General features: G+C 40.4%; 1 protein-coding gene and 1 long non-coding RNA gene across 3 annotated transcripts in view; one reads left to right on the top strand and one right to left on the bottom strand.

The window, feature by feature from the left end:
• The first annotated feature begins 698 nt into the window (after positions 1-698).
• Positions 699-9,340, top strand: hbp1 (HMG-box transcription factor 1). Of its 2 annotated transcripts, none has more exons than XM_035157478.2 (11): positions 699-767; positions 2,469-2,647; positions 2,737-2,917; positions 3,335-3,455; positions 3,611-3,725; positions 4,284-4,402; positions 4,590-4,746; positions 4,833-4,977; positions 5,917-6,204; positions 7,842-7,983; positions 8,080-9,340. In XM_035157478.2, the coding sequence occupies exons 2-11, from the start codon at positions 2,494-2,496 to the stop codon at positions 8,095-8,097; spliced, it is 1,440 nt and encodes a 479-aa protein (XP_035013369.1). In that variant the 5' UTR covers positions 699-767; positions 2,469-2,493; the 3' UTR covers positions 8,098-9,340. The 2 variants fall into 2 exon arrangements, with proteins under 2 accessions (XP_035013369.1, XP_035013370.1); XM_035157479.2 differs by lacking the exon at positions 699-767 and adding an exon at positions 782-1,128.
• LOC124851877 overlaps positions 9,262-27,968 on the bottom strand; it is a 65,455-nt gene continuing 46,748 nt past the window's right edge. Inside the window, exon 3 of the long non-coding RNA XR_007032715.1 lies at positions 9,262-11,685. This is a non-coding gene — a long non-coding RNA (uncharacterized LOC124851877). The remainder of the gene's footprint in view (positions 11,686-27,968) is intronic.

Below are 27,968 nucleotides of genomic sequence, written 5' to 3' on the forward strand. Positions count from 1 at the left end.
AGTCTGTAAAAGAAAGGGATGATCTCATTTTAGTTAAGCTGTTGGGCAAAGCAGGATTGCACCACTTGGCCACTTGAGCATCAAATCACAGCTCAGAATCATAAATAACTCCTGGGTTACAGGCCTCTTTACAGACATTGGTTAATAGGGCACTCAGACTAGAGGAGAGATTGTTAATACTGCTACTACTGCGGCCAGGGGGTGTAATTATAATCACGTCTGAATTCCAATCATTCATGTGCAGAGAGATTTTGGGCCATGCAGCTTTTAATTTCATCCCGGCAGGACATAATATAGGAAATATAACAAAGGAAATACCACCAGTTCACAGATGTCCATTCACTCACTTCTTCACCATTCATTCATTTTTCATTCATCGCCATTCTTTTGTCCACGCACTAGATCTTGTACTTCGACAGCTGAAGCGATTGAATCACAACAGAAAACAAGCATTAGAATCTAGAGAGACATTTGTCCAAGTTCTTTTTGCTTTAGTTGCAACATTGCAGACGAAAAATAACATGTATTGTTCCTGTTATTGCCAATCAGCTGTTACTGGGCAATAACAGGCACGCACTTTCATCCAATGACGTGATGAGCAACAAACGTGGCGCCGCCTTCTGTGTTTTTCTCAACAGCGTCAACCAATAGAATACCAGAATGTTCTGTATTGACGTTCTTGCCCACCAATAGTATTCGTCCTCTGGAGACATTCATTCCCACCCATCGAGTGAATGCCAGAGAGTTTTTTGATGGCGACAGGTCTGGTAAGTGGGAACTTCTTGACTTTTTCCCCAAGAAATAATCCGTCGAAAGTCGCTTTTAACGTTAGCATCGTGTCATCCACGTCTCCCCGAGCCTAGCGCTGTATTTTAACCGGGCTGTCACGCCTTTTATTCCACGTAGAATCACAGGTTGGGCTCGACACTGGTTTTTTTCTCTCTCTCTCTCTCTCTCTCTCGCTGTGACGCTTGTTGTTTTGGTGATAGCAAACCCACCCGACAGCAGTTCTGTGGACTGGAACCAGCGAGCCCAGCGCGGCAGAGCCACTGGGATCCGTGTGGTCGTGTCGATGAAGAAAAGCTCAGGGAGGCTTCGGTGTCATTCATTTCCGAACGGAGCTCGGAGGTTGCGTCATGCCTCAACTTGTTGACATTCTTTTGTTTACAGTGTTAGAGCCACGGCCTGTGGGTCTGAGCCGAGGACTCTGCTGCTGTGGAGGAGGACAGGGGGGGAAACAGCAGGCCCCGACTTTAAACTACCACGCACTTTAAACCACCATTATGCTTTTAGCACATTTTACACACGACGCCTTTCAAGTGAATCCGCCTTTACGAATTAGAAGCGACGGGTTTGTCCGTCCCCGCAGCGACTGTGGTTCGCTTGTCAGATCGCTGATAAACATTAGTTCTTCTCTTAAAAGTAGCGCAAGGCCCACCGCTTATTTTATACTTTACACTGTTTATTTCACTTTGCATGTCTTCAAACATGAGGTAATTTCCATATAAGCACACAAATTGTCTCCTTCCGTCGTTGATGTCCCTTCGTAGTTTTCTCCCCTCGCTGTTTCTGAACGAACACTCGACACTTTTCAGGGCGAATTCCTTAAATTCAGCACTTTTGCTACGCAGCCATGAATGAATGAGCTCTGCTGCGCATGCGCGACATCCCCTCAAGTTTATAAACAAGGCCTCCACGCAGGGGGGTCACGTGACCAGCCCACAGCGCTGCACTGTGTGGATTCACAGACAAAGGAGTCCCCACAGACCGCCCGTCTTTCTCATCATGTCCATACAATACATGGACTCCATTGTAGCGATCGGACCCGTTATTATTGAACTGGAAGTCGTCACATATCTTTGACAGTTAATGTTTATTGTGTTAGTGTTTTCATTCCATGGATCGTTTCCTCGTGTCTCAATGAAACCTCAATTTTACTACCAAAAAAAAAAAATCTACATATTAACGCTTAGTTATGTATGCAATTACAATTTGTAAAAAAAGAAAACTGTGCTGCAGTGTCACTTTGTATGTATTCGGGCCATATCTTTTTTTTTTCTCGAGAATAGTTTGGTAACATTGTGACGTTGTCCTCCAGTAAAGAGGCAACTTCCTCCGAGTCTGTGTTTCTTTCTTTGAAATAGACACAATCTTTTCAAGGTCCTGATACCTATGATGATTTGGTTCTGATGTGATGATAGATTACATATTTTCTTATTTGTGAAACATACAGTAAAGTATAACTGAACAAGGCTCTCCACGTGTCTCATTTTAAAACAGGCAAAAGGCTGATCTGATATTTCCCCTCTATAATGACACAAAACCCAAAACTATCACCTAATTCTCGTAAATTTGCAACTGTATTCTCCTAATATTACCTATATTTCTTTTTAAATGGCTTTAGTGCGCCGTCCAACACTTTGTCTGTGAAAGCTCTAATTTTGTCTTTCTGTTTTGTCTAAAACCAGCCGACGTGGCAGAACAAGATGATGGATGCTTAGTAAACGGACCCGTGCCCAAGTTTTTTTAAAAAATAGGCAAAGAGAAAAGAGGAAACGAAAGGACATTGTGGGAATGGACGAGTCTTTTGATCCGCTCAAGTGTAACGAAGACCTGCCTTCCTCACCTGGGTGCCACATGGATTACGGTAAAATGCTGCAGCAGCAACAAGTCACATTCTATATTTTGTTTTCCCCCTCATGTTTATTATGAATATTACTGTTGACCTCTCTTTAGATGACATGCCAGAGCTGCAGGAGGTGGAGGAGGACCGGAGGGCTCCTGGGTTATTTCAGGTCAGAGCAGGAGTGTCTCACCAGGAGCTCAGCTGCTCCCCCAGCACCAACTGGCTCACTGAACTGGCCAACATTGCCACCAGTCCTCAGAGCCCTTTGCTGAAGGATGCCCTACATAAGAGGTTTGTACAAATATGTGGTAGTATGAAGATCAGTTATGTCTAACGGTTGTCTACATGTGACATAAACACAAAGAGACGTTGTCATCGCACAGAATAACAAGTGCCCACTAGTATACCTGGGGGATATTCCAGAAAGCAGGATTAGCCACATAACTGAAATCTAAAATCTAAAATCAAATTACAATAACCAAGTATTTTTCAGGATTACGTTCAGCTACAAATATGTTATACGCAGTATCATTAATATGTTCACTTATGATCAATTTCTTTGTTTCTATGTAATGTTAGAAATGTATGCTCATGTCTTACAAATGTATCCCCCCTGCAACAGTATTTTTGGTTATCTTGTAAGTATATGTCTGGTGTATGACACTATAACTAACTAATTATATATATTTATTTATTCAATTTTTACAGATCATCTCCAGTCCACATCTTTGGCAGCAGTAATAGTTTACATTCCTATGCACGGCCACCATTAGCCAGCAGCGCACCCAACCCGTCCAGAGGCCACCTCAGGGAGCGCAGGCGTGTCAGGGTAACCTTCCTCTTCCAGCTTCTGAAACTCTAAAAAAAATCACCTATTCCTAAAAATCATAATTATCCATAAACATTAAATTCTGCATGACATTCAAACTGAAATTCTTTATTTTACTCGTGTCATTGTAAGATGTTTTCTATCATCTATGACAGGCTAGTAGTGAATCAGAGTCGGGTGTTTTCTCAATGTCCTCGTCCTTCTCTGATGATGAAGACATGGCCTGGTCTCACTCCTGGCCCTCTACAGCCTGGTATTGCTTCCTGAAAGGTACACACTCACAGCATATGCTTCTACTACAGTACATTCACACCAGCTTAAGTGACTGTCAACCTTTCTTGAAAAGACAAAAACATGTTCTTGAAAAGTATGCCGTTATAGCTTAAAGGCACAATCCAGTCTAGTGAAGACATGTACCCGCCCATGAGAGGACAGTAAAGTCATTCATTGATGTTTTCATGAATCTCTAAATGTATGCCTCTGCCATTTTTAAGTTTTTATAAACATGATCAGGAGAAAAAACACACAATTTTATTTTTGTCTAAAGTCAAGTTTTTCATTCATGTTTATCAGTAGAGTAATGGTATAAACAAGTACAGATTATTCCTGTATCTGCTCTGGCCTTAAAACGCTGATGACAAGGAGCGGTGGAGGTGAATTTTTTGTTTTCACTTTTTTTGAATGAATCCTCCCTTTTACAAGTATCTGAACAAGGATAAACACGACTTTAACGACCTCTGGTGTCTGAACAGCAGCATTGCACTCATTTCCCAACATCCTCTTATCAATACCAACACACATCTGCTCTTTCATCATGTTATTATTCAGGAACTCGCCTGCGCTTCCATCGCGGCCCTAATGTAGAGTGGCAGGAAGCCGATGAACTCAGGGATTCAGATGATGACTCAGAGGATGAAACCATGATGCCATCCTCCTCATCTCTCAAGGTTAGACAAAGATAAATAACTTCTGTATGTCTGATGTGATTTTTCATTCTAGTAAATTTCTTAACCTTTCAGTTAATCAGGCACCAAATTTAAGTTACTTCAGAATTTCTTGAGTGTTGGGTTAATTTATAGCTTAACTTGCGTGTGGGTAAATCCTTGTCTGATTGGCCTTTTGCTTCCTTCACAGAGATATGGTTCAGGGGGACTGAAGCTGGTGAGCCACGAGGAGACAGTATCTTTTGGCCAGGCGGCTCTTAAACTGACCTTTGACCCCGGCTCACCTGACGAGAGCTTTTTAACAGCGGAATGCCGACTAGATCACCCATTTTTTGTCAGAAATAAAGGTAAAATAACTTCATATTTCCTGTTAAGCTATATATAGAAAGCTTTTAGATTGAGGTTATCTTTAATTTTCCATCTTTGTATTTAGGTTGGTCTTCCTTTTATCCAAGCCTAACTGTGGTGCACCATGGGATCCCTTGCTATGAGATGCAGCTCGGTGACTTGTGCCTGCCACCAAACCACCCAGATGCCATTAACTGTGATGACTCAGTCGTTTTTGACACTTTCAGAAGGTACACACTTCTAAATAATCGGTTCTTCCCTTGTGTAAGTAACAGAGTTGTGGGGACGAGTTATCCACCAGAAGAGCAAACAGGGTTTTGTATTCACCTGTTTGAAGAACTGTTTTATACTTGTATTGAGTTCTGTCTGACGCACACATATAAACACACTTTTGGGGACTTTACACAGACTTGCATGTATTTCCTGGGTACTTCCCTGAACCCTAAATATAGCCACTACTTACTTAACCTCAACCACTGACTCAAAAACAATCTGCTTTTTCCTGATTGGAGACAGAGCATCTGTCCCCAATTAGATAAGCCATCCCCAATGGATTAGTTTTTGCCAGACAGAAACACACACGCATGCACACACATTAGACTTTTTATTTTTAAAGTTAAAAAAGTAACTGCATGATCTCCATTTGTTTTACGCCTGGATCGTGGGATTTCAACGACTCCTAAAACAAACTAGAACGGCACTCTGAGAAAATGAAAACTAAAATCCTGCATCTGCCCCTCTAATCGAATCTGTTCTAGAAGTTGATGTGTTCTTCCTTGGTTCATTCCTCACCCTTATACCAACTTTCGTTAAAATCGGTTCAGTAGTTTTTGAGTAATCCTGGTGTCTGTAAACAGACAGACACCAAATAAAAGCAGAACCTCCTTGGGGAAGGTAAATATTTGGCTTATAAATATTTGACTATATAACACATCTACAATGGTTTACATGATGATTTAAGACTTTATTTTAAACATTTTTTAAAGAAAGACTAATGAAAATTAAAATGTGTGTGATGCAAAATTTGAAACTGACATGGGAACATTTTTTGATACTTATGGGAACAAACAGCAGATGTACACACTACAAAAAGCTAAATGCTAAAAACGTGTGAGATTAGCGACTCATAATATTTACAAATGTCTCTGTTTTCCTTCCTTATCCTGCAGTTACGACTTCACCCCACTAGATTCCTCAGCAGTGTATGTCCTCAGCAGCATGGCTCGTCAGCGCAGGACCTCCCTGTCCAGTGGAGGCGCTGTGAGTCCAGACTGTGACAAGCTCGAGCGCTCCAGCTCCCCGCAATCCTCAAGTAGCAAATCAAACCGGAGCCACACCTCAGGGACCGCCATCGCTGCCACGCCCACAAAATGCAAGCGGCCAATGAATGCCTTCATGCTCTTTGCCAAGAAGTACAGAGTGGAGTACACACAGATGTATCCTGGGAAGGACAACAGGTAAACAAAGGACACTCACATCTATCATAAGTATGAAATTAGAACTAATTTGGGTTAGTGTTTCTATCAAAGTGTCACACGACCTTTGTTTTACAAATTATCTCTGTCCAGTTAAGAAGACAAAAACGACCTACGAACGCTCAAGTGAGCATGCCGGCCCAGTACGGGGTGGAAAAGTCTAGAAAGAGAAAGAGTTTACAGAAACCAGGTTTAAAATCTACACTTTGGAAATCGTGAGGACGAGAGGCCCAGATGCAGAGGGAAATATTTGTTTTGCAAAATACACGCATTAGTGGGGTCAAGGCATTAAGGTATGGTCATATTACATTTCCAGTATATGAATATGTCCTCCATCTCCTGTCCACTTGTATTGAAGCCTGACTCATGGATGAATTGAAGCACGTGTTTCGCTCCAGCAGACTGACTGGAAGTTTTCAGCTTCACTGCTGAACTTTGTTTCTAAATGGAGAAGTGACCCACCAGACCACACACTGTAGCATCGCTCTCACATCCTGATGCTCTGATCCACGTTTATTTCTTACCAACATCAGAAATGTAATGACATTTCCTTTTTTTAGTGCCAGGACGTTTCTTTCCCAACAGGACGTGATATCATGGTTCCAAAACAGCTAAACATTGAACAGAGCGATCACAAATTCTAAACAGACTATGAGAGCACTGCTACAGTTTGTGGTGTGGCCGTGTAACGTTGTAATATCCAGTATGAAGGCACAGAGCATGTTTCTTTGACCAAAGGCCACCTCTGACCTGTAAGTCCACTGGAGCCCAGCTGGAGATTGTAACAGCGCTTGACTCTGTCCATCACATGGGTCCTAATTGAAGTGAATGAGAAAGTAGTATAATTTGTAGAGCTGGAGTGTAGTATGACCTTTACAGTAGAGACGCCACAGTGTGGAAATGTTCCCTCTGGGTAAAGAACTCACGACAACATCAGTGTTACTCAATACAAAGGACATTTTACCAGAGAAGACGTGTCGCTTCAATCTCCTCAGAGTGCTTACTTCACTTACACTTGACAATGTGGAGATTAAGTGTTGCCTCTAGTGTTTCTACCACTTCAGCAGATTGTAGTTTGCATATTGGCTCATTTTACGTAATGTAATTGCCCTTTTGGTTTTGGGTTTATATCCAAAGTAATACTATAATAAGTGGACACCTTTGTTTTCATCAAATCCTCCGCTTTTGGTCAACTCTGCTCTCAACTTGTGATAGGGCTCTGCCGCTCTGTGATGCCACTCTCACTCTGTTATAATTGTTGTATCCAACTTATTATTGATAATTTAGATTTACAACTTGTAGTTTTTTATGTAGAGAAAAAAGAGAAGTCCTGCCTTTCCACATCTAGCGAATATGTTATTAAGTGTTATTTTCATTTCAGTTTAGTAGTATCATGAGCCAGCATTGTGTTTTCTTTTTTGACCATTTACACTCTGTGTGTTCCAAGTTATCTTAGTAACGTTGGTCTGAGATGTGTTAAACATATTTTCATTGTATAGAGATTTACAATGAAACAGGAATAGAAAATGATCAAGTAAAAGGAAGTAGGACAGATCCTGTTGAGGCAAACGAATGAAAAGGTAAATCCTTCATCGTCCATCTCTTACTTTTCACCCCAGAGCCATTAGTGTCATCCTGGGAGACAAGTGGAAGAAGATGAAGACTGAGGAGAGGAGGATGTACACGATGGAGGCCAAAGCTCTGGCTGAGGAGCAGAAGAGACTCAATCCAGACTGCTGGAAACGCAAAAGAACCAACTCAGTAAGAACCAAAGTCACACAACCATGACCTGTAGTAACAACACACAGATTGTACTCCGACATTTCCTGACACTATGATGTTCACGTCTTTTAACAGGGTTCCCAGCAGACCTAGTTAATCCCCCAGAATCCCTGGCTGCTGGCGTTTTTTTGGCGTGGAGAGGTGCTGGACAGAGTCTGATGGACCGCTTGATGCCTCTTTGCTCTCCTGTATTCTTGATACTCAACTGTGATGCTGACTTCACTTCCCTTTTCTTTTAACCTTGAAACATTTATAGAGTCAAACCAGATTATGAACTATAAACAAAGCATGTAATCTAGTCACTAACAGTGCGTATATTTTCTTATATCTTTAACGTCCAAGATGTCTTATTCCCCTGAAATAAGGAAGAATGAATCCTCGGGCGAATTTCAGGTTATTTCATATTCAAGGTTGAAAATAAAGATGACATCATGTGGTGCTATGCTTCAATGTAGAAGGAGCAGGAAAACAACAAGTGTCTATTTATAATAATTAAAAAAGGGGAATTTTAGGTAACTTTTCACAACTGTTCATATGGATTATATTTGTAAGATTCAATCTATTGCACAGATTGGTAACCCTTTCATACATTTTGTATTACAGTCTATATTCTGCAGCTGAACTATATGGCCAACAGTTTGCGATACTGTCCTGCCAAGTCTGTAGATGGGTTTTCTTTTGCTCAGCCACCCGGCCATGTGATGTGAAGGCATCGAGCATGTGGTGGTGGGTTTACACTCAGCACTTCAGGCCTTCACTGCAAGTGCTCGTTTCTTTTGCACTTTATATAAATATGTAATCTAATCATATACAGCCATTGTATACAGGTGGAAAACATTTGTATAAAACAGTATCTCGGTAGTTAGCTGTTCGACACAGTCCCGGCTCAGTGGCCATGGCCTGCAGTCAGGTTGCTAAATGAGTTTTAAGTGCTTTGTTCATAATGTACAGGTTTTCATAGCCCCAAACACCCTCTTGCACAAAATATCCTTGTATCATATTATAAATAATTGTTTTTTAAAACTTGCATCTTATCCAAGTGTTGGGTTCTTTTTCATAAACTGTAATCACAACCTGTGGGGATGCTTGGGTCCGTGTTTTGTCACATGTTTTTGTCTGTCCCTTTAGCTTCCTCCCATGAACGAGCGCGTGTCCTTCTCTGACACTCTGAACCAGGCAGGTCTGAAGCTTTAAGAGCTCTTGATGTCCACTGATCTAAATGTCCAACCAGTAAAGCTTGATGTTTCCAGGTCACAACACAGTTAAAGAGTTTTTTTATTCTTTCCTGCCACATCAAAATGATCGGGCACAGATGCTAATAAAGCCTCCAAAAGTAGCAATTGTATTGTTGTAAGATTATTTACTCCTGGACTGAATGAGTTCAATATTGAACGTTTTATTTGAATCTTATATTCACTGGTTCCCAGAGTCAGATTATAAGCTTTTCCAAGGATTACTTTTATTATAAAAAAAACAGCTGGTGATGTAGTTAGAAGTGAAAGATTTGCTTAATTTCCCCTCGCTGGTCGATGTCGGTGCAATCATTAAAAATCTGAAAAACAACTGCTGCTAACATGCAGCATTTGAACCCATTTCAATACATTTAAAAATAATACAGCCAGGGGGCGCTGTCACACAACTTTTGCTCAGAGGTGCATGATGACAATGATCCATCTATAGGGGTCATGATCAAAACACAGAATGAAGGAGTATCTCGTTGGAAGAGTCAACCACATGTCAAATCAATGTCAGTGTGCACTGAAGCCGATCTGGCAGCTTGTGGTGGACCAACACCTTCAGAAACATTATGTTGAGTCATGAATACTGTATCTGTGCTTTAGGAAACGAACACGCTGCAGCTGCACAAAAATAAAATTCTTCTTACTATAAGTGTAACAAAAAAACATGCCTCAAATGATTTATTGCCATTATGAAGTTATTCTTTTCATATTTATGAATATCTCGAGGGCCTTGCTTGTCTGGAAGTGGAAACTGGTTGGTCTGAGATGCATAGCACCGCATGCCTCATGAAATAACAATGATCAACACCCTGCAAGCCTTTCAAGCACAGGCAATCTAATTATAGCTCCGTAACAGGCAACTCCGAAATGATCCGACGTGAATACTTTATGCAGTGTTTATACAGGCTAAATGGAAAGTTTTGTCTGATGATGTGCTTCTGGCTCAAGGTTTGGAGTTTAAACGGGAGAACTAACGGAGCCGTGCAGCAGCTTTGTGATCGGAAATTAAAAGCATTTTTCAAATCTTGTCACAGTTTTACGAATTAAAACCATGTGTCACTGTCATGAGGGGCGGATCAACGTCCACTGTCTATAAACATATTATAAAAGCACACACATCATCGGTGTCCTCTCACATGGGATTTTCAGAGGCTGATGTTCTGAGCTTCCAAACAATGCTTCCACAGCTAACATCAGTAAAGGACGTATATAATGACATTATATATGAAGCGAGGCTCCATCTTAGCTGTGACAAATGGGTTGTATTTATGCATCAGGTCTTTCAAGAGGAACAATTAAAGAACCAACTCATATTGAAATGAAGTTCTATAGTGAAATTCAGACGGGGCTCATCACTGCTGGTTTCCTCTTAAATCAGGAGCTGAACCCTAATCAAGCTTCCTAATTAGGGGCAATTAACTTTAGTCATTCACTGAGAGACAGCAGACTCTCTGTGTTAGAGCCGTGTTTGTGTCTGGGTCTGGCTCATCTATAATTGGCACTTTGTTACAGACGCGTCTTAATTTCTTTTACACGGCTTCTTATAATTATTGCACGTTTTTAGGCTTAAAACAAAAGCAGGGGTGTGATTTATGCAGTGCCTGTTTTTGGCTTGAAGGGTTCACCAAGACGTTTTGAAACATTCAAGAGCCATTAAACATCATAAATGATGTAATTGAATACATTTTATGGTCCTTTTGGGCAAAATACGAAAGCAAAAGGACGGATAAATAAATTAAGACAATATGGCCTAGACTTATTTTGTCATGATGAAACCCAAATAAGCAGCATGATATTAATTGATACATCCACAGATTAAAAAAATATATATTATTTTTAGATATGCATTGATAAGACAATTAAAAGAAATTTAATTGCCAAGTTTTTTGATAATTCATTAAATATTTGGTAACTTCTCAATAAAAACTGCCAAATATCTGCTGCTGTTTTTCTTCTGAAATGTTACACTCAATGAAATCTGAAACAAATTCATTTAAATTTCATTTGTATCGCACAAAATCATAACATTATCTCAAGGCACTTTAAATACTAAGGTCAAGACCTCACAGTATTACATTCATGAAATCAAGCATTTTGTAGATGTCACCTTAGCTTGTGGGACATTTTCCCGAGCTTTCTTTCAATACATTATGACGTTTTAACTGAATAAACAAATATAATTTTAAGGAAAAAAGGGCAAATAAACCAATGAGGTAAACTAATCTTCAGCTGCATCCCAAATTGTTTGAAGTTTGCATTGTTGTTTTTGACACTTGGCCTTTGTGTGGCGAGCTCCTGTAACAGCAGAGGTGACAGTGGTGGCTTCAGACTGCAACTTCAACAAAAAGGAGGATGAAACAACCTCCTGTGGCAGCGTCCACTGCGTCCACAACGATCACACGTTTCCTTTCCGAGGTGTGTAACATCTCCTGACTGCAGCCTGCAAACATACAGACACACTCACTGTCATGGCAGACATGAGAGAATATGACTTTAAATACGGCCTTTTTTTATGAGGGACAGACTTTCTATGAACTCTAGATATCATCTCTATCATTAGATTATCGATCACTTGTTGCACTAATCCTTCGAGATCCTTTTTCATGTTCATTTTTTATTTGTCACACTTGATACTGTGTCAATTTAAAAAAAAAAAAGAATATGACATTTGGAGAAAGACTGCAGGTAAAAAAGATAAGTGGATTTCTCCTCTCTCTTAGCTATCAGTGGCAGCTCGCTGATACTGTGACATTTTGTGAAGTTCAAATCTCACAGATGAAGCAGCAGCAGCAGCACAGATTCCGATGCAGTGAAGAAAACCCTTTGATCTGATTGGACCAAACCAGCATAATTCCTGTCGGAGATATGAATCTTGAGCTATAGGAAATTCACATGTTACTGGACATAAATAGCACATTTACATTCAGTGTCCAGCCGCTGAACTCATTTGACAAGATACAGTCTAATCAGATGATATTACACAATACAAATACAAGCAAATTGTACATACAAACATTTTTTCTTTCACTTACAAACATTTTTGAATCCCTTAAATTTGTGGCCTCAAACGCATCTTTGGCATTTTACACTAGAGTTTCTTGTTACTCATTGTCCAGCCTATACACACACTGTCCATCTACAGTGGAGCTGAGGCAAAAGTTAAACAAGACGAATGAGTAAACACAATGGCAAATAAGAAAACAAGATAAAAGGCAAAACATAACAGCAAATCACAAAACACCACAACAAATCCATTGTTTTGACGTGTTTTCTTATTCGTTGGTGTTTTCTCATAAGCTGTAGTATTTTGTCATTTGGCGTTGTGTTGTCTGATTTGCTGCTGTGTTTTTGTGATTTGTAGTAGTTTGTCGTAGTGATTTGCACTTCAGGGCCACCGTGTATATCTTGAATAAACCACAACTGTCTGATTTATTAGTGTAGAACACCTTTTGAGAAAAGCAGTGGTTAGAGCAGCAGTACATGCATTTCCAATGCACACACTGTATACACGAGAGTCTGATGGTTTTCACAGGCACCGTGTTCCTCTGCTCTTTTGTCTCTTTCCTTCTTTCATACTGCCCACATCTCTGTCTGCCCATTACTCCCTCCCTTGTGTTTCAGAGCCCTAATTGGATGGTGTGTGAACACTGCGAAAGGGGGAAAATCATTCCATTTTCTTGGTCCACAGGTTTCAGGCAGCAGAGAACTGAATTGAATAAACCCCTGCTGATAGAATTTGCACTTTGGTCTGGCGGCTGAACAACAGCACGGCCGAGAGGACAGAAATCACATAAGAGTCTAACAAAGCTCCAGAGGAGTTGGGGACACAACCGCTGCATGGCAAACTAATCCACACTAATACTCATACTGTAGCTGCTGCCCTGGATTACACAGTTGTTAACACACACACACACACACACACACACACACACACACACACACACACACACACAAACCCATAAATCGGGCCGTGTTGCCTCCAGGTGACTGGTTTTGTAGATCAACAGAGAATGCTCTGTCACCACTGCGTGATATAACTTTTTAATACCACTTTAAATAGTAACTAATCAACATTAATCAATCAATTGATCAACATAAAATGTATCATGTACGTATAGAATTTTCAACATGACAGTGCTAACATGCTGATGTTAAGCAGTTTAAATATTTAGTACAGCCCATAGGTACAGCCCCAAGTGATGGAAATATTCAAATTTTGACCTGATGATGGCGCCAGATAAAAAAATCGGGATATTAAAGGGATTAAAATTCATCCCGAGGGGAACTTGAATGTTTGCAGCAAATTTTCTTGGCAATCCATCCAACAGCTGTGGAGACTTTTTGTTCAAAACCACACGGCAACCTCATGGTGACCCTGGGAGAAAAGTCTGGGATCAACTAAGTGTTTAGAAAACAGCGTCTGGGAAGTAGGAGAATGTTGGTGCCAATCCAGCTGATAGTTGGCAAACTATTTCCCTACAAGCCAAACAATGTCAACCTGCAGGTGGCGCTACAGAAAAAACTGTTAAAATACACGAGTCAGTAATACCTCTTTCACACAAAAATTGTGTGTACGTGTAAACGTGCTAAAAAAGTGATTAACTCCTTTCCCATTGACAGTAGAGGAGTTTCCTATTTCTATTCCCCTCTGTGTCACGTTGGAAGTCACAAACGCACCAGAAACTGAGAAGCTCTCTCACTTGCTGTCTTTCCACATTAGCACGTCCACCCAGGTGTCATGTTTGCAGACAAAATGAAGGTGTTAGTGGGTGTTGGTAGGATTTTCTGCCCAGTGGAAAAGGCGATTAAGATTCATCCTCCGCGGACCAGGGATGTCTGTACAAAATTTCCAGGGAATTGAATCAACAGCTGGATAGATTTCTGATCAACTGACAAACTGATGTATTCATCCATTGAGTGTTTTACATGTTCCAACTTCTCAAATGTGATTATTTGCTGTTTTTTTTCCCTGTTTTATATCTTTGGAAATTGAATATTGATCTGATAAACTGTTAGGGAAGCACTGACCTTATTATCTGGATCCGGTATCAGCCCAGAGTCATCAATCCACATTAAATGTAGTTCATGTTTGGTCAAACAAGATGAACAAGTTGACGGCCCTCAGGTCAGGATTTTACTTATTTTACAATCTAGTAAAAATGAAGGGGGGCAGAAGGTTTGCTATCAGGGCCTCAAGGCTCTGGAATGAATTGCCTGAAGAAATAATTATGACTGAGACAGTGTCTGTCTTTAAGTCTCTGCTAAAATCATACTTTTTTCAGAAGGCATATTTGCTGAATTTACTTGAGGTGCCAGGTTATTATTGGTCTTGTATCTCTATTATTACTATTACCCTTATAATTGATGTACTTTCATTTAATTTAAAACATTTGGTTTCTTGTTGTGCAGCAACCTGTTGAAAAGTGCTGTATTTTATTCTTTATTATCATTATACATTTTTTCAAACCTAAAAAGAATGATGATGCATGTACGACCTCATTTATAACTAAGGAACTATAAAAGGTTTTTGTGTTATGTCCCTAAATAAGAACAATTCCATTCAGTTCCTCACTTAGATGTTTACAGTTTATTTTATGTATCAGATACAAAGGTACATATTGTTTTGGGTGTTAAGATCAGACAGAGAAAGACATAGTTGGATAAGTGCATCCTTAGAAACTGTGATAAGCATAAATTAAATGATTAATTGAAGAAATAATCATTGCATTGATCGATAACGAAGATAATTGAGTTGCTCTCCTGAAACCCTGGAAATATGAGAGGGAGTTAAAAAAAGAAAAAGCTTTACCTCTTGTGAAAATGGTCATAAAATAAAGCAGTGAACCGTTATGACTTCCAGTACATTGGTTAATATTTTCCCAGAAAATATACCCTGTTTCGACAGAGGCTCATGACTGAAAACAGTAAACACAATCAGCCTCGGATCCTCATTTCCTGCGTCTACGATATCGAAAGATAAAACTCAAGCTTTGATAATGTAATCAACGTCTCCCGGAGATCAATAACCCTACGGTAAACAGCTAATGAGACATCAGGACATGACAGAGAGAGACAGAGCGATGAGAAAGAGAGACAGTCAGATACTCCACTCACATCATGCTCTGATGATTAACTGGGAGAATGGGAGCTTAATAAGTATATGTTGTGTGTTGTACAGTCCTGGTTTGGAGGAACACAACAGGAACTTTTATCGATTGTTGACATATTTTACATACATTTGAATTAAAAGATGATTAAATTGTTGCCATTGACTCGCCATTGTTTGCGCATCTGATATTATTGGCTTCTTATTCAGAGCCTTGGTTAATAGTGTGATTAGATTGTCTGAAGTAAGCTGCAGTGGTATCAGGGGACCAATAAACGTGTTTCTAATTCATCAAAGCCGAGGCGCCAACAGGTCTGACATGTCATCCACGGCAGCATCACAGCCACGACATGCTGATATCATTACATCCCAGAAAGCCTACGGATGTGGGCCACTTCGGGCAATGATGCCGCACTTCTTGTGGCCGGGACAAAACGGATGTGAGCCTTAAGATGCCCAAATATCCCAAAACAAATGTGGGCCTTTTTTGGCAAACATGCGGCGCTCTAGGCAAGGCGTATTCTGGATGTGACCCATGTGGTGAAACGTGACTATGGCCACAAAACAAATTTGTGCCACCTTTGGCACGTTTGGTTGACATGTGGTATTGCTATGGCTTACTTGTGGCCCAGATCTGGCAAACAGGAGCTGACTGCCCAAGTGCCATCATTCCACATGGTATGATGGCTGGATGACAGGCAGTCCGGTCCAAATCTTTGCCAAAGCAACTTTCCTATGTGGGTTGGGGGATGTAGTTTTTTCATTTGAGAGCTATAAACAATACAGAGAGGAAAACAGCGAATGGACTCAAAAGTATACTGCAGAACTTTTGTGCAGGGGCAGTGAGAAATTATTTCAGTACTGTATGTGTATTACAGTGTTAAATTACCCAAACAAAAGAGCAGGGAAACACAAAGTTTGAATAATGCAGATTAAAAAAAAGTTTCTGCTTTGGCCCACCCAGACATTCGTGGTAACAAAGTCCCTCAGGTGTCTGACGTACTCCTCCCAAAACCTATTACCATTTCTGATCGTTCGCTTTTTAATTTCATTATTTTAATCCTGACTTAATCAGGCTTGACCAATTTACATATGAATTAGAAAGAGGCCGTCAGTGGTTATCACTGTGTGTGTGTGTGTGTACTGTAGTTGCAGCTGGCACTCACTTTTATAGACATGCAATCTTTTGCACTATGTAACTTTAAATTGAAAGATCTATGTATTGTGCTGTTTTGATTAGACTTTATATCAAAACACATTTAAAATTAAAATAAAAAATACATGCAAGTAAGAAAAAGGCACAGGAAACAAGTGAACTTTAGCAACAAATGTTCACAATCAATAAATCATGTCCGAAATCGAGTAGGAAGAAGTGACTACTTATCGAGCCCTATACCCCTTTTTTTATATTTCATCAAAACATTTTGTGAAATGCCGCTTCTGGATAATTATTTACAAAATAGATAGATAACCAGATGAAAGGTCCTTGGCTAAATCAGTGAATTAAACACAAATAAATTTACATCATGACATTGCTTCCGTTTGTGATCAGTTTGTTAACATTTGCTAATAAGCACTAAATACAAAGTGCAACTGAGACTGACTGGAAATTCATGACCTTTTGGGTATTTGGTAATAAACAGAGAGATTGAATAAATAAACATTGACCTGACGATGGCACTTGAGGAAATGTAAGAGGATCAACAAAGTTATTACAGTTCATTCTGAGGGGAACTTGAAACTGCAACGTCTGTACAGACCCTGTCAGGCTATAGAGAGGAAGACGAGGTATTTTTCACTGAATATGCAAAAATAACCTGCTTGTGGCATTAGATAAAAAGTAATGGGATGGGAACAAAGGCATTAAGAATCATCCTCTGGGGACATGAATGTTAAAACAGAACTCTACAGCAATCCATCCAGTTAGAGGATGGGTTACTCTTACTAAACTTATACCTTGAATATTAAATTAAATATTAAGATATCTAAGTCTATACTCAAATAATATCTAAGATATTAGTCTGAACCAAGTCTTTACCAAGTGGGAGACCAACTGATGCTTCCATTCTTAGAGCCGTACGACCAGAAGGTCCCAATATCCTGTATCATCTTAATGAAATCCTGCTTCTTGTTTTTAACATCACCCCCAATGACCTAATAAACCCACTGAGTCCAACCAGTGTGTTAACAGTCTCTGACAGCTGATACATTTATATAATGTCATGAAATTTACTGTCCAATCATCCAACCATAGAACATCGAGCTGTTTGAACTTTGTTCTGCTTGGATTCCGGCTGCACGTCGTGCCGGAGCTGAAGGTGAACACAGTAACTTGGCAGTCAGCTTGTGTTCCACACTGTAAATATGCCACCGTGACTGAGAGTTATTCTGTGCCAAGAATAATAGAAGGACAGCAAACACTGCTTTGGATATGAGCACCTTATTTTTCATTGAATCTTTGGAGACATCAGTGAAAACCTAATAGGCAGCTGCTCTAAGCCTTGAGCAAATCACAGATTTGTCTGCTCTGCCCATCATGTGTGTAATACCTCCAACACTGTTTTACACTGGAAAACTAAAATAGTGCTGGTTTTACAGGAAAGTAGCTGGGATGTTGGGGACATATTCTGATACTGAGCAGTAAAATGTCTTTTTCCAGTATTTCCAGTTTAAATAATAGTATAAACACACACGTGACAGTAAAATGTATTATTATATACAGTTTTTGTCATGTCCTCCCACAGTCCAAAGACATGCAGACTGGGGTTAGGTTAATTGGAGACTGTAAATTGACCGTAGGTGATTGTTTATCTCTGCTTTATATCTGTATGCCAGCTCCGTGATACACTGGTGAGGTAGGTTTGTGAGAATGTACTGCTGCTTTAGTCTTATTGACTGCATCTCTTTGTAAAGTCTATACATGGATGACAATTTCACAAACAAACGAGCTGGAGTTGTATTTGATCCCTTTGTATTTTAGCATCATAAGGCTGTACCACTTGAACATGTCAAGTTGACAACACAATCACTTTCACCTGACCTCTACATTTCCATAGATAACAAGTGATTGAGTGTTGCAGGGGATCATTCAAATGGGACAGAGAGAGGCAGAAGCGTGACTGACGGACAGCAGCATGTAGCTGTTGGCCTGTCTGGTCTTCATCTCTCCGTATCCAGGGTAAAAAAACAGAGAGAAGAGCTTTCGCAGGCCTCAGATATCATCTCTCAAATGTCATCCCTCTCTTGAACGAGATCTTTTGATGATATCGCACTTCCACTTTCAAACATTAATATTTACTATGCTCCTTATTAAATATTTCACCACAGGCAGTTTTTCATTTTATTGCTCAATTTGTCGGGCGATGATGGCCACGAGAGGGTAGAGAGGAAAACCGTCATTTTAATGGAACAAATTGTGCAGGGGGATGGACGCATTAAAAAGCAACACCTGTAAATTGGGATCCCATTTAATATTATTCTAATGAGTTTAATATGACTTCTGCATTTTTTTTCCTAAAATGTTTCGATGATATTTTGTACGTAGACTTCACAACACAGTACAATAAAACCACAAATAAATGTCTCAAACATGACGGTGGATGTGTAACGTGTAATAGAGCAGACACAGGTCATGGATGTAGAATCCACCTCCTACTCATGTGTTTCCAGTCAATAGAGCAATTATACCAGCCTGTGTGTGGTTAGTCTATCTCTTCCAGATTGATAACTCTGTGTTTATGCTTTCTCATGTTTCTCCCTTTTCCTAGTGTTGCCTCTCAGTGTATGACCTGTAATTTGATTACTCGGTCCTGGATTTTTGTCAGATTTTTTTGGCGTGTGTGCGACTTCTTTGAGCACCGGCAATGACCTTGCTCCGTCCTGGCTCCCCGGTGCCTTGTCATTGTCTCAAAATGCAGGAAAAACTGGAAAAGCTGGAACAAGGGACCGTTTTGTTTCATACGTGACTTAAAATGTATTAATTTATCATCAATCATTGTTGTAGATTTATTTTCTGTGAATTAACCAATTAATTAGTTTACTAACCATTGCAGTTCTGTGGAATTACCAGAGAGACACAACATAAAGCAATTCTTAATCAAGGAGGTCAAACTTGGGAAAAAACTAATCAACTGGTTTGAAACTTAAGAAACTGTTGAACCGCAAAGTGGCACAAACTCGTGAAAAAACACTGACTGATGAGACTGTAAATCAGCCACAGACCTCAACACCAACATCAAACAGCTATAAATATGTTTTTATTTGAAGTGCAGAGAAAGTGAAGTGGACAGGACCTGTCACAGGGACATCCTGTAGATGGATGACGCTAGAGACACTGTGCTGTAGCTGCTGTTACCTGTAGGCCGCAGCCCACTGGGCAGAGCCTATGACCTTATCTGAGCATGATGGATGGCACTGTCAGCCCATCAGGACCACCGCGAACTCATGAAAACACACTCAAACACACACACTCAAACACAGGAGATTCTATGTTGACTGTACTCCTGTGATATTTATATTATGAAAACAGTGTAAACAGTGAATGTATTAAATAAAGACAAGAGAAAATGCAATAAGAGGGACGAAAGGATAAGGGGAAAACACGGGAAGTAGGAGACAGTAATTGAGAAAAGTAAAGGGAAACAGAGACACAGAGAGAGCTGTCATGGCAACGCTCTAAAAATGACAAAGCAACAGTTAATTACCACCTCCACCCACAGGTATGATGCATAGATAATGGCGGAAGGTGACAGGACACCTGCTACAAAACCTCAGCTAGTTATCACCTGCAGGTATTTCTGGAGCACCATGTGTCGTGAGACTAACCCCGTTCTCCTACTTGCTTTTTTAAAAACAGATTGGGGCACAAATGTAGAATGTGAACGTGTGAGGGAACTACCAAGAGATCCGCTGCTCTAACTGTCGAGGACACGGCGTGACAAGCGGTCTCTGCAGGATTAGCTGGAGACCGTTTACAGCTGCAGGTTGTACTATCACTTTCTGAGTGGTTACGATCTGCATGCAAGATGTTTGCGTGTTCCCCACAGACCTTTGCAGCCTCATACAGTGGTATGCATGGCGTCCGATTTAATTTAATAATATAGTGGAGTTGTAGCACCATTTACCACTGCACGTGATTATTTGCTGCTGTGTTATGACTTATTTCGCTACGAACCAGGCTGTGATCCACATAGGTTACATCCACATTACTCTGTTTTCCTTTGAAGACGCATCATTTCTGCTGCAGAGACGTCTGGCGTCCACACTACTCCGGAGTTTTAGAGCTGCTAAAACGGAGAAGTTTGGAAATGCTGAGGGTCCTGTTTTAGTTTGGAAACTCAGAGGCTGCGTTTTAGCCTGGACGGGCAGAAACTGAGATGTTTGGAAACTATGACGTAGACACTCACAACCGCTCGCTTTGAAGTCTTTTGGGTCACGAAGTAGCCTTTGCCCATTCGTCAAGTTCCTATCACATGACCCCCTTCCGGAAGAAGAAAACAACCGACTTTTGCCTCGGCCACCAGTGTAGAACCCGGATGATTAATTACAAGCGTTGCTGACCCTGTTGTCTTTGCTAACAGCTGTTGTGCCGTTAAATTCTGCATTTTACAATGATACAACACGAAGGAGACAAGCTATTACTCAAACAATCTGCAACAATTCAGTAACTAACATCTAACGTCTTACTAATCGTTTTAGTTTGGAAATGCTACTTTCGTATGAAAAACGCAGTAGTGTGGATGTAGCCTGCAGCACTAAGCTATTTCAATGAACCCATTCATCACTGTGACTTGTCAGCAGCGCATCTTCAGACTCGAATCAGTCACTATTCAGACACACTGAAGTGTCACAGATGGTTGAGTCGAGAGCTCTGCTATCATCACGACCAGCTGGATTAGAGGAGAATTGACCTGCCTCGTTGAAGTGACCTGGAGCTCACAAAGTGCCGACAAAGCAACTCACAGCTGCAAAAAATAAATGGTAGGATGAGGTTTTTACTCTGCACAAAGGGCTCTGGGCTCAAAGTGGAGGATTTCCACGTCTGTGAAATAAAGTCACTGCCAGATACAACACAAAGCAATCAGCCATATAATTAAGGGCACAATTCAATGCACTTTTTTGTCTTAGGGCAGCAACATTTAAGTACGTCTGCCACCTGCTAACCATAAAATCATTACTGCATTCATTCACCTTGGTTGGTGTTCGCAAGACTTCTCTGCACGACTGAATCCTTCCAAATGCTACAAGTTTAACTGTAGAAATCCCAGGCTGGATGTAAAGATGGACAACATGACAGCTCCCCATAAGTGAAGCCCCCATCGCCCCCTGGTGGCTGGTTGCAATATAGGTCACGAACCCTGCCTCCTCCATGTTAGTGGATAGGACATGGGCCAAAATAAAGAGCCAGAGTGCAAGTTAAAGGTAGGGTCGGTAAGTTATAGCCACCAATAGCCAATAGCCATCAATAAATAAAGTTGTCTCAAAAAAAAGAAACAAAGCCAGTGTCTGTGGCCCTCGCAGGACAGTAATAATCATTTCGTTCGGCGTACGGACCTGCATGACCTTGCTCTCACTGCACATGACCAGAGTCCTCAGCCGGAGAGTCATGCACCACTGAGGCAGAGCCGAGAGTCAGAAGTTAGCAAGTGGGTTGTATAAAAGTCGTCTTCTAGCAGATGTCAGTCAGTGTACGTCCATGTGTTTAGGGGTGGAATGTGTCGTTAGCTTTTTTTCCAAAGTGTTTCTCGAACAGGTAGTTCCTATCATACCGATACTCCTACTCAAACTCATACTGAAAATTTGTTTTAATAAGTTGTTTGATGTTAGAACAATGGGGTGATTAACAGGTAAGACTGACTCATGATTGGTCAAGAGTGTGTATCGGTGGGACTTCGGTACTGTGGCTTCATCACCCGTTTGCTACTGTGTCGACTCCGTCTCCAAATGACATACAGGCACAAAATGGCAGCGTTCGTATCCGGGATACTTTGGCTTCATTTCTAGATGGTGGGAGGAAGAGGAGCTGTGTCGTCCATCTTTATAAATGATCTATGGTAAAAACCTTGAATGTTAAAAATCAACTACAGATAGCATCACAGGCAAACACAACTAATCATCAAACATATCACAGCCTCAAAGTGTGTTGACTCTTCTTAGGAGACTTGATTCTGGAATTCATATTGTACTCATTTCCCCTTCAGGCACATTCAAAGTAAAGCTGTGGACTACACAGCTCTTCCTCTATTGTGCCAAGCCAGTGCATGAAAGCTGTTACTGTATATTACTTCTCTGATATATCCTGTTTAAGAAATGTCACAGTGCTAAGCATGACAAAATTCACCCATTACTGCTGACTTAAAAATATATGTATATATTTTGTCTGCTTTAGCTCCCAGGTTCGACCAGTGGCTGTAAGTTATGTTTTACATAAACAGGGATTTCCACAGAAACTGCAGATGAAAGATTGACAGGAACGAACTGCAGGCCGTGGATTTTCTTCTTCCAGTGATTAAGACGTAATAGTCACGACCACAAACATTTGCACGATTCAAATCTGTAAATGAATCAATGCGCTCCAGTCCTCTCTCACCTCATCTCTTCACATATTATGTAAATAAGGGAGAGTGTTGATCCATGATCTGTCGGACTGTTCTGTCCTGCAGCCACGAACACAGGAGAAATAAATACTGCTCGAAAACAGGACTTTTGGTCAGTGGAGTTCCCAAGAAATAAATTGTGTTTTATCAGTTATTTTGATTTAGATTAAGCAATCGATGGAGTAAAAACTACCTCTAGTCAACTAAAGTTCACCATCTGAAGTTGTTCAGCATCGTAAGGTGTTAGGCTTTAATAAAGATACCATGTTTGCTTTAGATGCGCAAATGGGAGACTGGGATGGAACCGCCAACCATCTGGTTAGTAGATAACCCACACTACCCCCTGAGCTGCCATGTGGTGAATAGTTCCATCAGGGAATGAGCTCTGCATGTACTTTTACTTTTAATACCTTTTTGCATAATTAAAAGCAAGTACTTACTCACTTTTGCTGAAGTAGAAAAGGTAATGTGGTACATTTTTTTCTATTTATTAGTACTTTTACTTGACTTACTGGACATGACTTTTTCCACCACTGGTTATATGGATCTCTGACCTATTCAGCAATCTTTCATTTGTAAAGGCTGTTTTTGCTTGTAACAATTATTCTCTACAGTGGTATTTATGATATATATTATATACTCCATGTTTTCCATGCTCCAGTTGATCTCACAGTAAAATAATGTCTCTTCTTACACTAATTTCTCTTCCCTAAACAATTCATTTTTCCCTTTATCATTTTTCTGCACAGAAACTAACTAAGTGAACAATTAAGTACAAGGCAGCTCATACAGATGGAAGTACAAAGAGACAACACCCACTTAACGTAGAGGCAGAGGTCAAGTCAGCCAACCTCTTCAGTTCCACACTTTCTCTTAAAGGTTGTTCAGAGCTGTGCAGCAGCAGGAGAGAGAAAGATGAAACACCAGCACAGGCTGCACTCGGGGAAATAAGATCGTCTCAGCTAAGACACTGAGCTTGGGCCGCAGATGACAGCTACACTCTGGGGACGAGAAAGACGGGAAAAGTTAGAGGGATCACAGACAGAGGAGGAGACTGTATCGACGCCCCAGCTTGTCATATGATTCTTACCACCACTATAATCCCTATCAAATGATCAGGCCTCTGTTGTTTGTAGTGATCAGTGGTGCCTTTTTTTGAGAGGATGATACGACGATACTGTTTTTGAAAAGGCGAAAAAACCTTCCTGCTGCCTCCTCTCATCTCACAGACGCATGAATCCATCCAGCATGAAGGTTCATCTCCGACCACACGACGTTCAGGACAGCTCAGCTGCGCCGAGTTCTCTAACACAAGCTTATAATCACCATTCCCTGCCAACAGATGGAGCGACATGTCTGGACTTTCACACTTACAATAGGTGATGATCAGTGTAATGAGTGGCACGGGGAAAAAAATAAAAACTCTCTAGTTTAAGACAGTCAAGAGTTTGTAGGGAATGGGCAGAGTCAGAAAAACAGCTCTCATTACAAACTGCAGAGGAAGTCTATAAAGTTCATCTTTATACACAACTGCTGGAGTATCCTCAGAGTTTAATAGTTTAAAGCTAGAGGCAAAAAGAGGGGAAGAAAAAACCCTGGATGGATGGATGGATAAAGATATACTTTACTGATGCCACACAGGGAAATTCCTTTGTCACAGCAGCAAGGTATCAGGAACAATAACACACTATGCAAAATACAAAAAAAGACAAACAGATTGCAGACCTACTTCCTTTATCTATGGCATGCAGTCACAGGGTACAGCATTTATTCACTGAACATTTAAAAAGAATGGAAAAACAAAATGTGTGATCATTTATTTATACAAGTTTTCAATTGTCAGGGATTGTTGAGTCCACCTGTCTTAAACTATCAAATAAATATGCTGTACTTGGGTTTGAGATAAACAAGGGTGGCACGGTGATGCAATGTTTCGTCTCACAGGGTTCAAATCCCAGTTAGGGCATGTTGCTGCAGTTTTTCCACCACATAGTTCTGCTGCTCTAACACAACCCTCCTCACGTCACTTGTTGAAGTGCCTCCTGAGCCCTAATTCTTTTGAGTGGATGTTCTGGGTTCCACAGGACATTTTAACGTCATAATATGTTGAAAGCATATCCAGAATGACATCACACGAATGTCCGTTGTTAAAAATATAACCTTATAACTCAAACTGCTCTGACATTATTTCCTAATCAGTTTAGAATTCAAGCAAGGAACATGAACAGGAAATGACATTGAACTGTCAGCAGGGACTTGGGTCCCGTCCAGTCACGAACGAGAAGTGTTGTTGCACCCTTTCTTTTAATAATGTGAACTGAAATGTTTTTGCATTTTGTGGAATGTTGTGTAATGACCCTCGGGAACACTGTACTTTTTGTTCTTGCAACTTTATAAACACATCCTCATTAGTCAGTAATTAGTAAGTGGGTTGGATGGATTTACTATTAATTAGAGCCAAATTGTCAACTATAGACAGGTTTTATATTTATTTACAGTAGTTGGGAATTTAATATGCTGGAGTAGAGCCAGGCCAATGTTAACCATTTTGATGGGAGAATATGTTCTGACTACAGTGAACACAATATGCTCTGGATTTATGGATTACATCCCCACAGAGTTTTGATATTTGGCGCCACAGCTCTGCATCTTGGCAGTGGCCCACCTCAGCTTTTCAGATCTAATTATGATATGAAGAATATCCTAATTATATCAACAGCAACATCCGCAGCATCACAGTCTATGTGCCAACAACAATCAAAGGGAAATCAGACACGACATTAAATCCTAAACAATACAAATGCGAAAAACTGTGTTTATGTACATTTATGTATATTCAGCCTAAAAACAGCAGATCGTTACAGTCAGACACAAACATATGACCAGACCTCTGCTGCTGAGAAACACTGTATTATAACTATATGAGACATAACTGGTACAATGGAACAGAAAATATTTTCTTGACAATTAATTACCTCAACTATGAATGTTTGTTTCTTTATTAGTTAGCAGGATTAAGCAAAAACGTTGGGACAGATTTACACGAAACCTGGTGGATAGATGTGATATGAGTGAGGGAAGAACCCATTCAATTTTGAAGTGGTTCTGGATCAGGGGGCAGATGCAGGATTTCTTTTTTTTCTTCTTTAACGTTGTGTGACAGGGCAATTTTCAACATTTTCCTTGAGGAATAATTCATGATGAAAACATCAGGCGTATTAAGGTGCTGGTATGGTTTCATAAGGGGACTGTTGGGCCTTGGCAGACATATGCACTCTACTGAGATTACAGGGGTGGACAGGACATTGTATTTTACGTATTATGAAGGTATTCATCACAATAAATCATACTTTGTGAGAAGCATCATGAGAGATCAATGAGAACTAAATTGAGAATTTTATGCATTTAACTAATCATGATTTTTATAAGAGAATTTTCATAAACCCATTTTGATCTTAATGGTCCACATTTTACACAGTTTGCACTCATATGCATTGCAGAAGCAATAAAATAAAAGCAATCATCTATAAAATGTACTCATCTGTAAAAAAAAAACAACTCATGAATTGTCATGTGTTATCTACTGATTTAAACTGTAGTATCAAACCAAATACATTAAGGTTTCTACATGGTCTTTGTTTTACTCAAAAATGTATATAACTGTAACTCCAGCTTCATTTTGATCTACTTAGATGCCCAGTACGTTTCTTGAATAGTACATGAATGTTTTTTATAAATACTTTAAAAACTTTGACCAAAAATGCGACAGAGAAAGAACACTGGGTTCCCTCTGAAAAAGACTAGGGCCTGGATGCTATTTTTATTTTTACTCCAGACTTTCAGCGTCTCTTGCTCCAGTGTTATCTTGTGAAAGATTAATGCAGAGCCATAACTCTGGACATCTTGCAGTTGTTAAACACAAGCAAAACACTTCCCAGCAGCATCAGTGGAAATAGCTGCTGCAAGAGGGATGTTGCCTTTATCTCGACTGTTGGATCATTGCAGTGATTAGCCCATGCAGGTGGTCTCCGATGCTGTGCCATCAATTGCTCCTGCTTCTAGAGAGGCCTATGCTGCAGACTTCATCATGTGCTGTGCCCCACTTTCCCCCCGTCTCTTCCTGCACCAGCCTCACCAAGCCATATGCAGCAGTAATGAGAACCGTAGAGAAATGCATCACCGCGGAGCCAACATGGAGGTGTGGGTTCGTATTGGGTCGTGGCAACACTACGCTGAGCCTGGAAATAATGATGACAACAACCTCAAACCTGGGGCTCAGTGGGAGGACCATAATACATGAAAAATAAGGTATGAGGAACCTGCCTCCGAGTAGATCTGGGTCCAACAGGACTAACGCAGCGAGCATCCAGGAGAAAATAAATCTCATTGGGAAGATTGGGGACTGTAATGCATTTACATTACTATAGATGGCAGCTTTATAGCCCTGAGCCCAAAGAAATATAGAAATCATTAAGTACACCCATAGGCCTGATTAGGTGAGCAGAGTTCAGACGGCGTTCACCGAGATGCAGAAATGGCAAGGGAATAATCTGATAACCAGGAAGTGCCGTGTCACATAGTGAAGTAGGAATACTACTAATTATCAACAGGAAAAAAAAATCTTTATCGAGCCTTTAATAAATATTACAGCAGAAGTAAACAAACACAGCGTTTGGAGTATTTATATCCGCACTATTCTTGTGGCTGCAGATCAGCACAGGATCTGTGTACTGCACATTGGCACATGATGGATGGAGCGCTATCACCACCATTTTATGTGCTCTGTCCTAATCCACAGTGATAATGAATCTCTTGGAACATAAAATGATTTTACTCTTTGACAGGAGAGAAAATCATTTAGAGTCCGAGGTGCAGGAGCAAAGAATAATAACCCAGGCAGTTGGTTTGTGGCTGTGGCCAACGATAACTGAGCACAGCACAATATTTTAAATACACTGAGTATGATATCCAGTCTAAAAACATTAAGCTTCTGACATGATGAATTATTGTCAGTTCAGAATA

Source organism: Hippoglossus stenolepis, chromosome 5 (assembly GCF_022539355.2).
Source record: "Hippoglossus stenolepis isolate QCI-W04-F060 chromosome 5, HSTE1.2, whole genome shotgun sequence".
Taxonomy (NCBI): Eukaryota; Metazoa; Chordata; class Actinopteri; order Pleuronectiformes; family Pleuronectidae; genus Hippoglossus; species Hippoglossus stenolepis.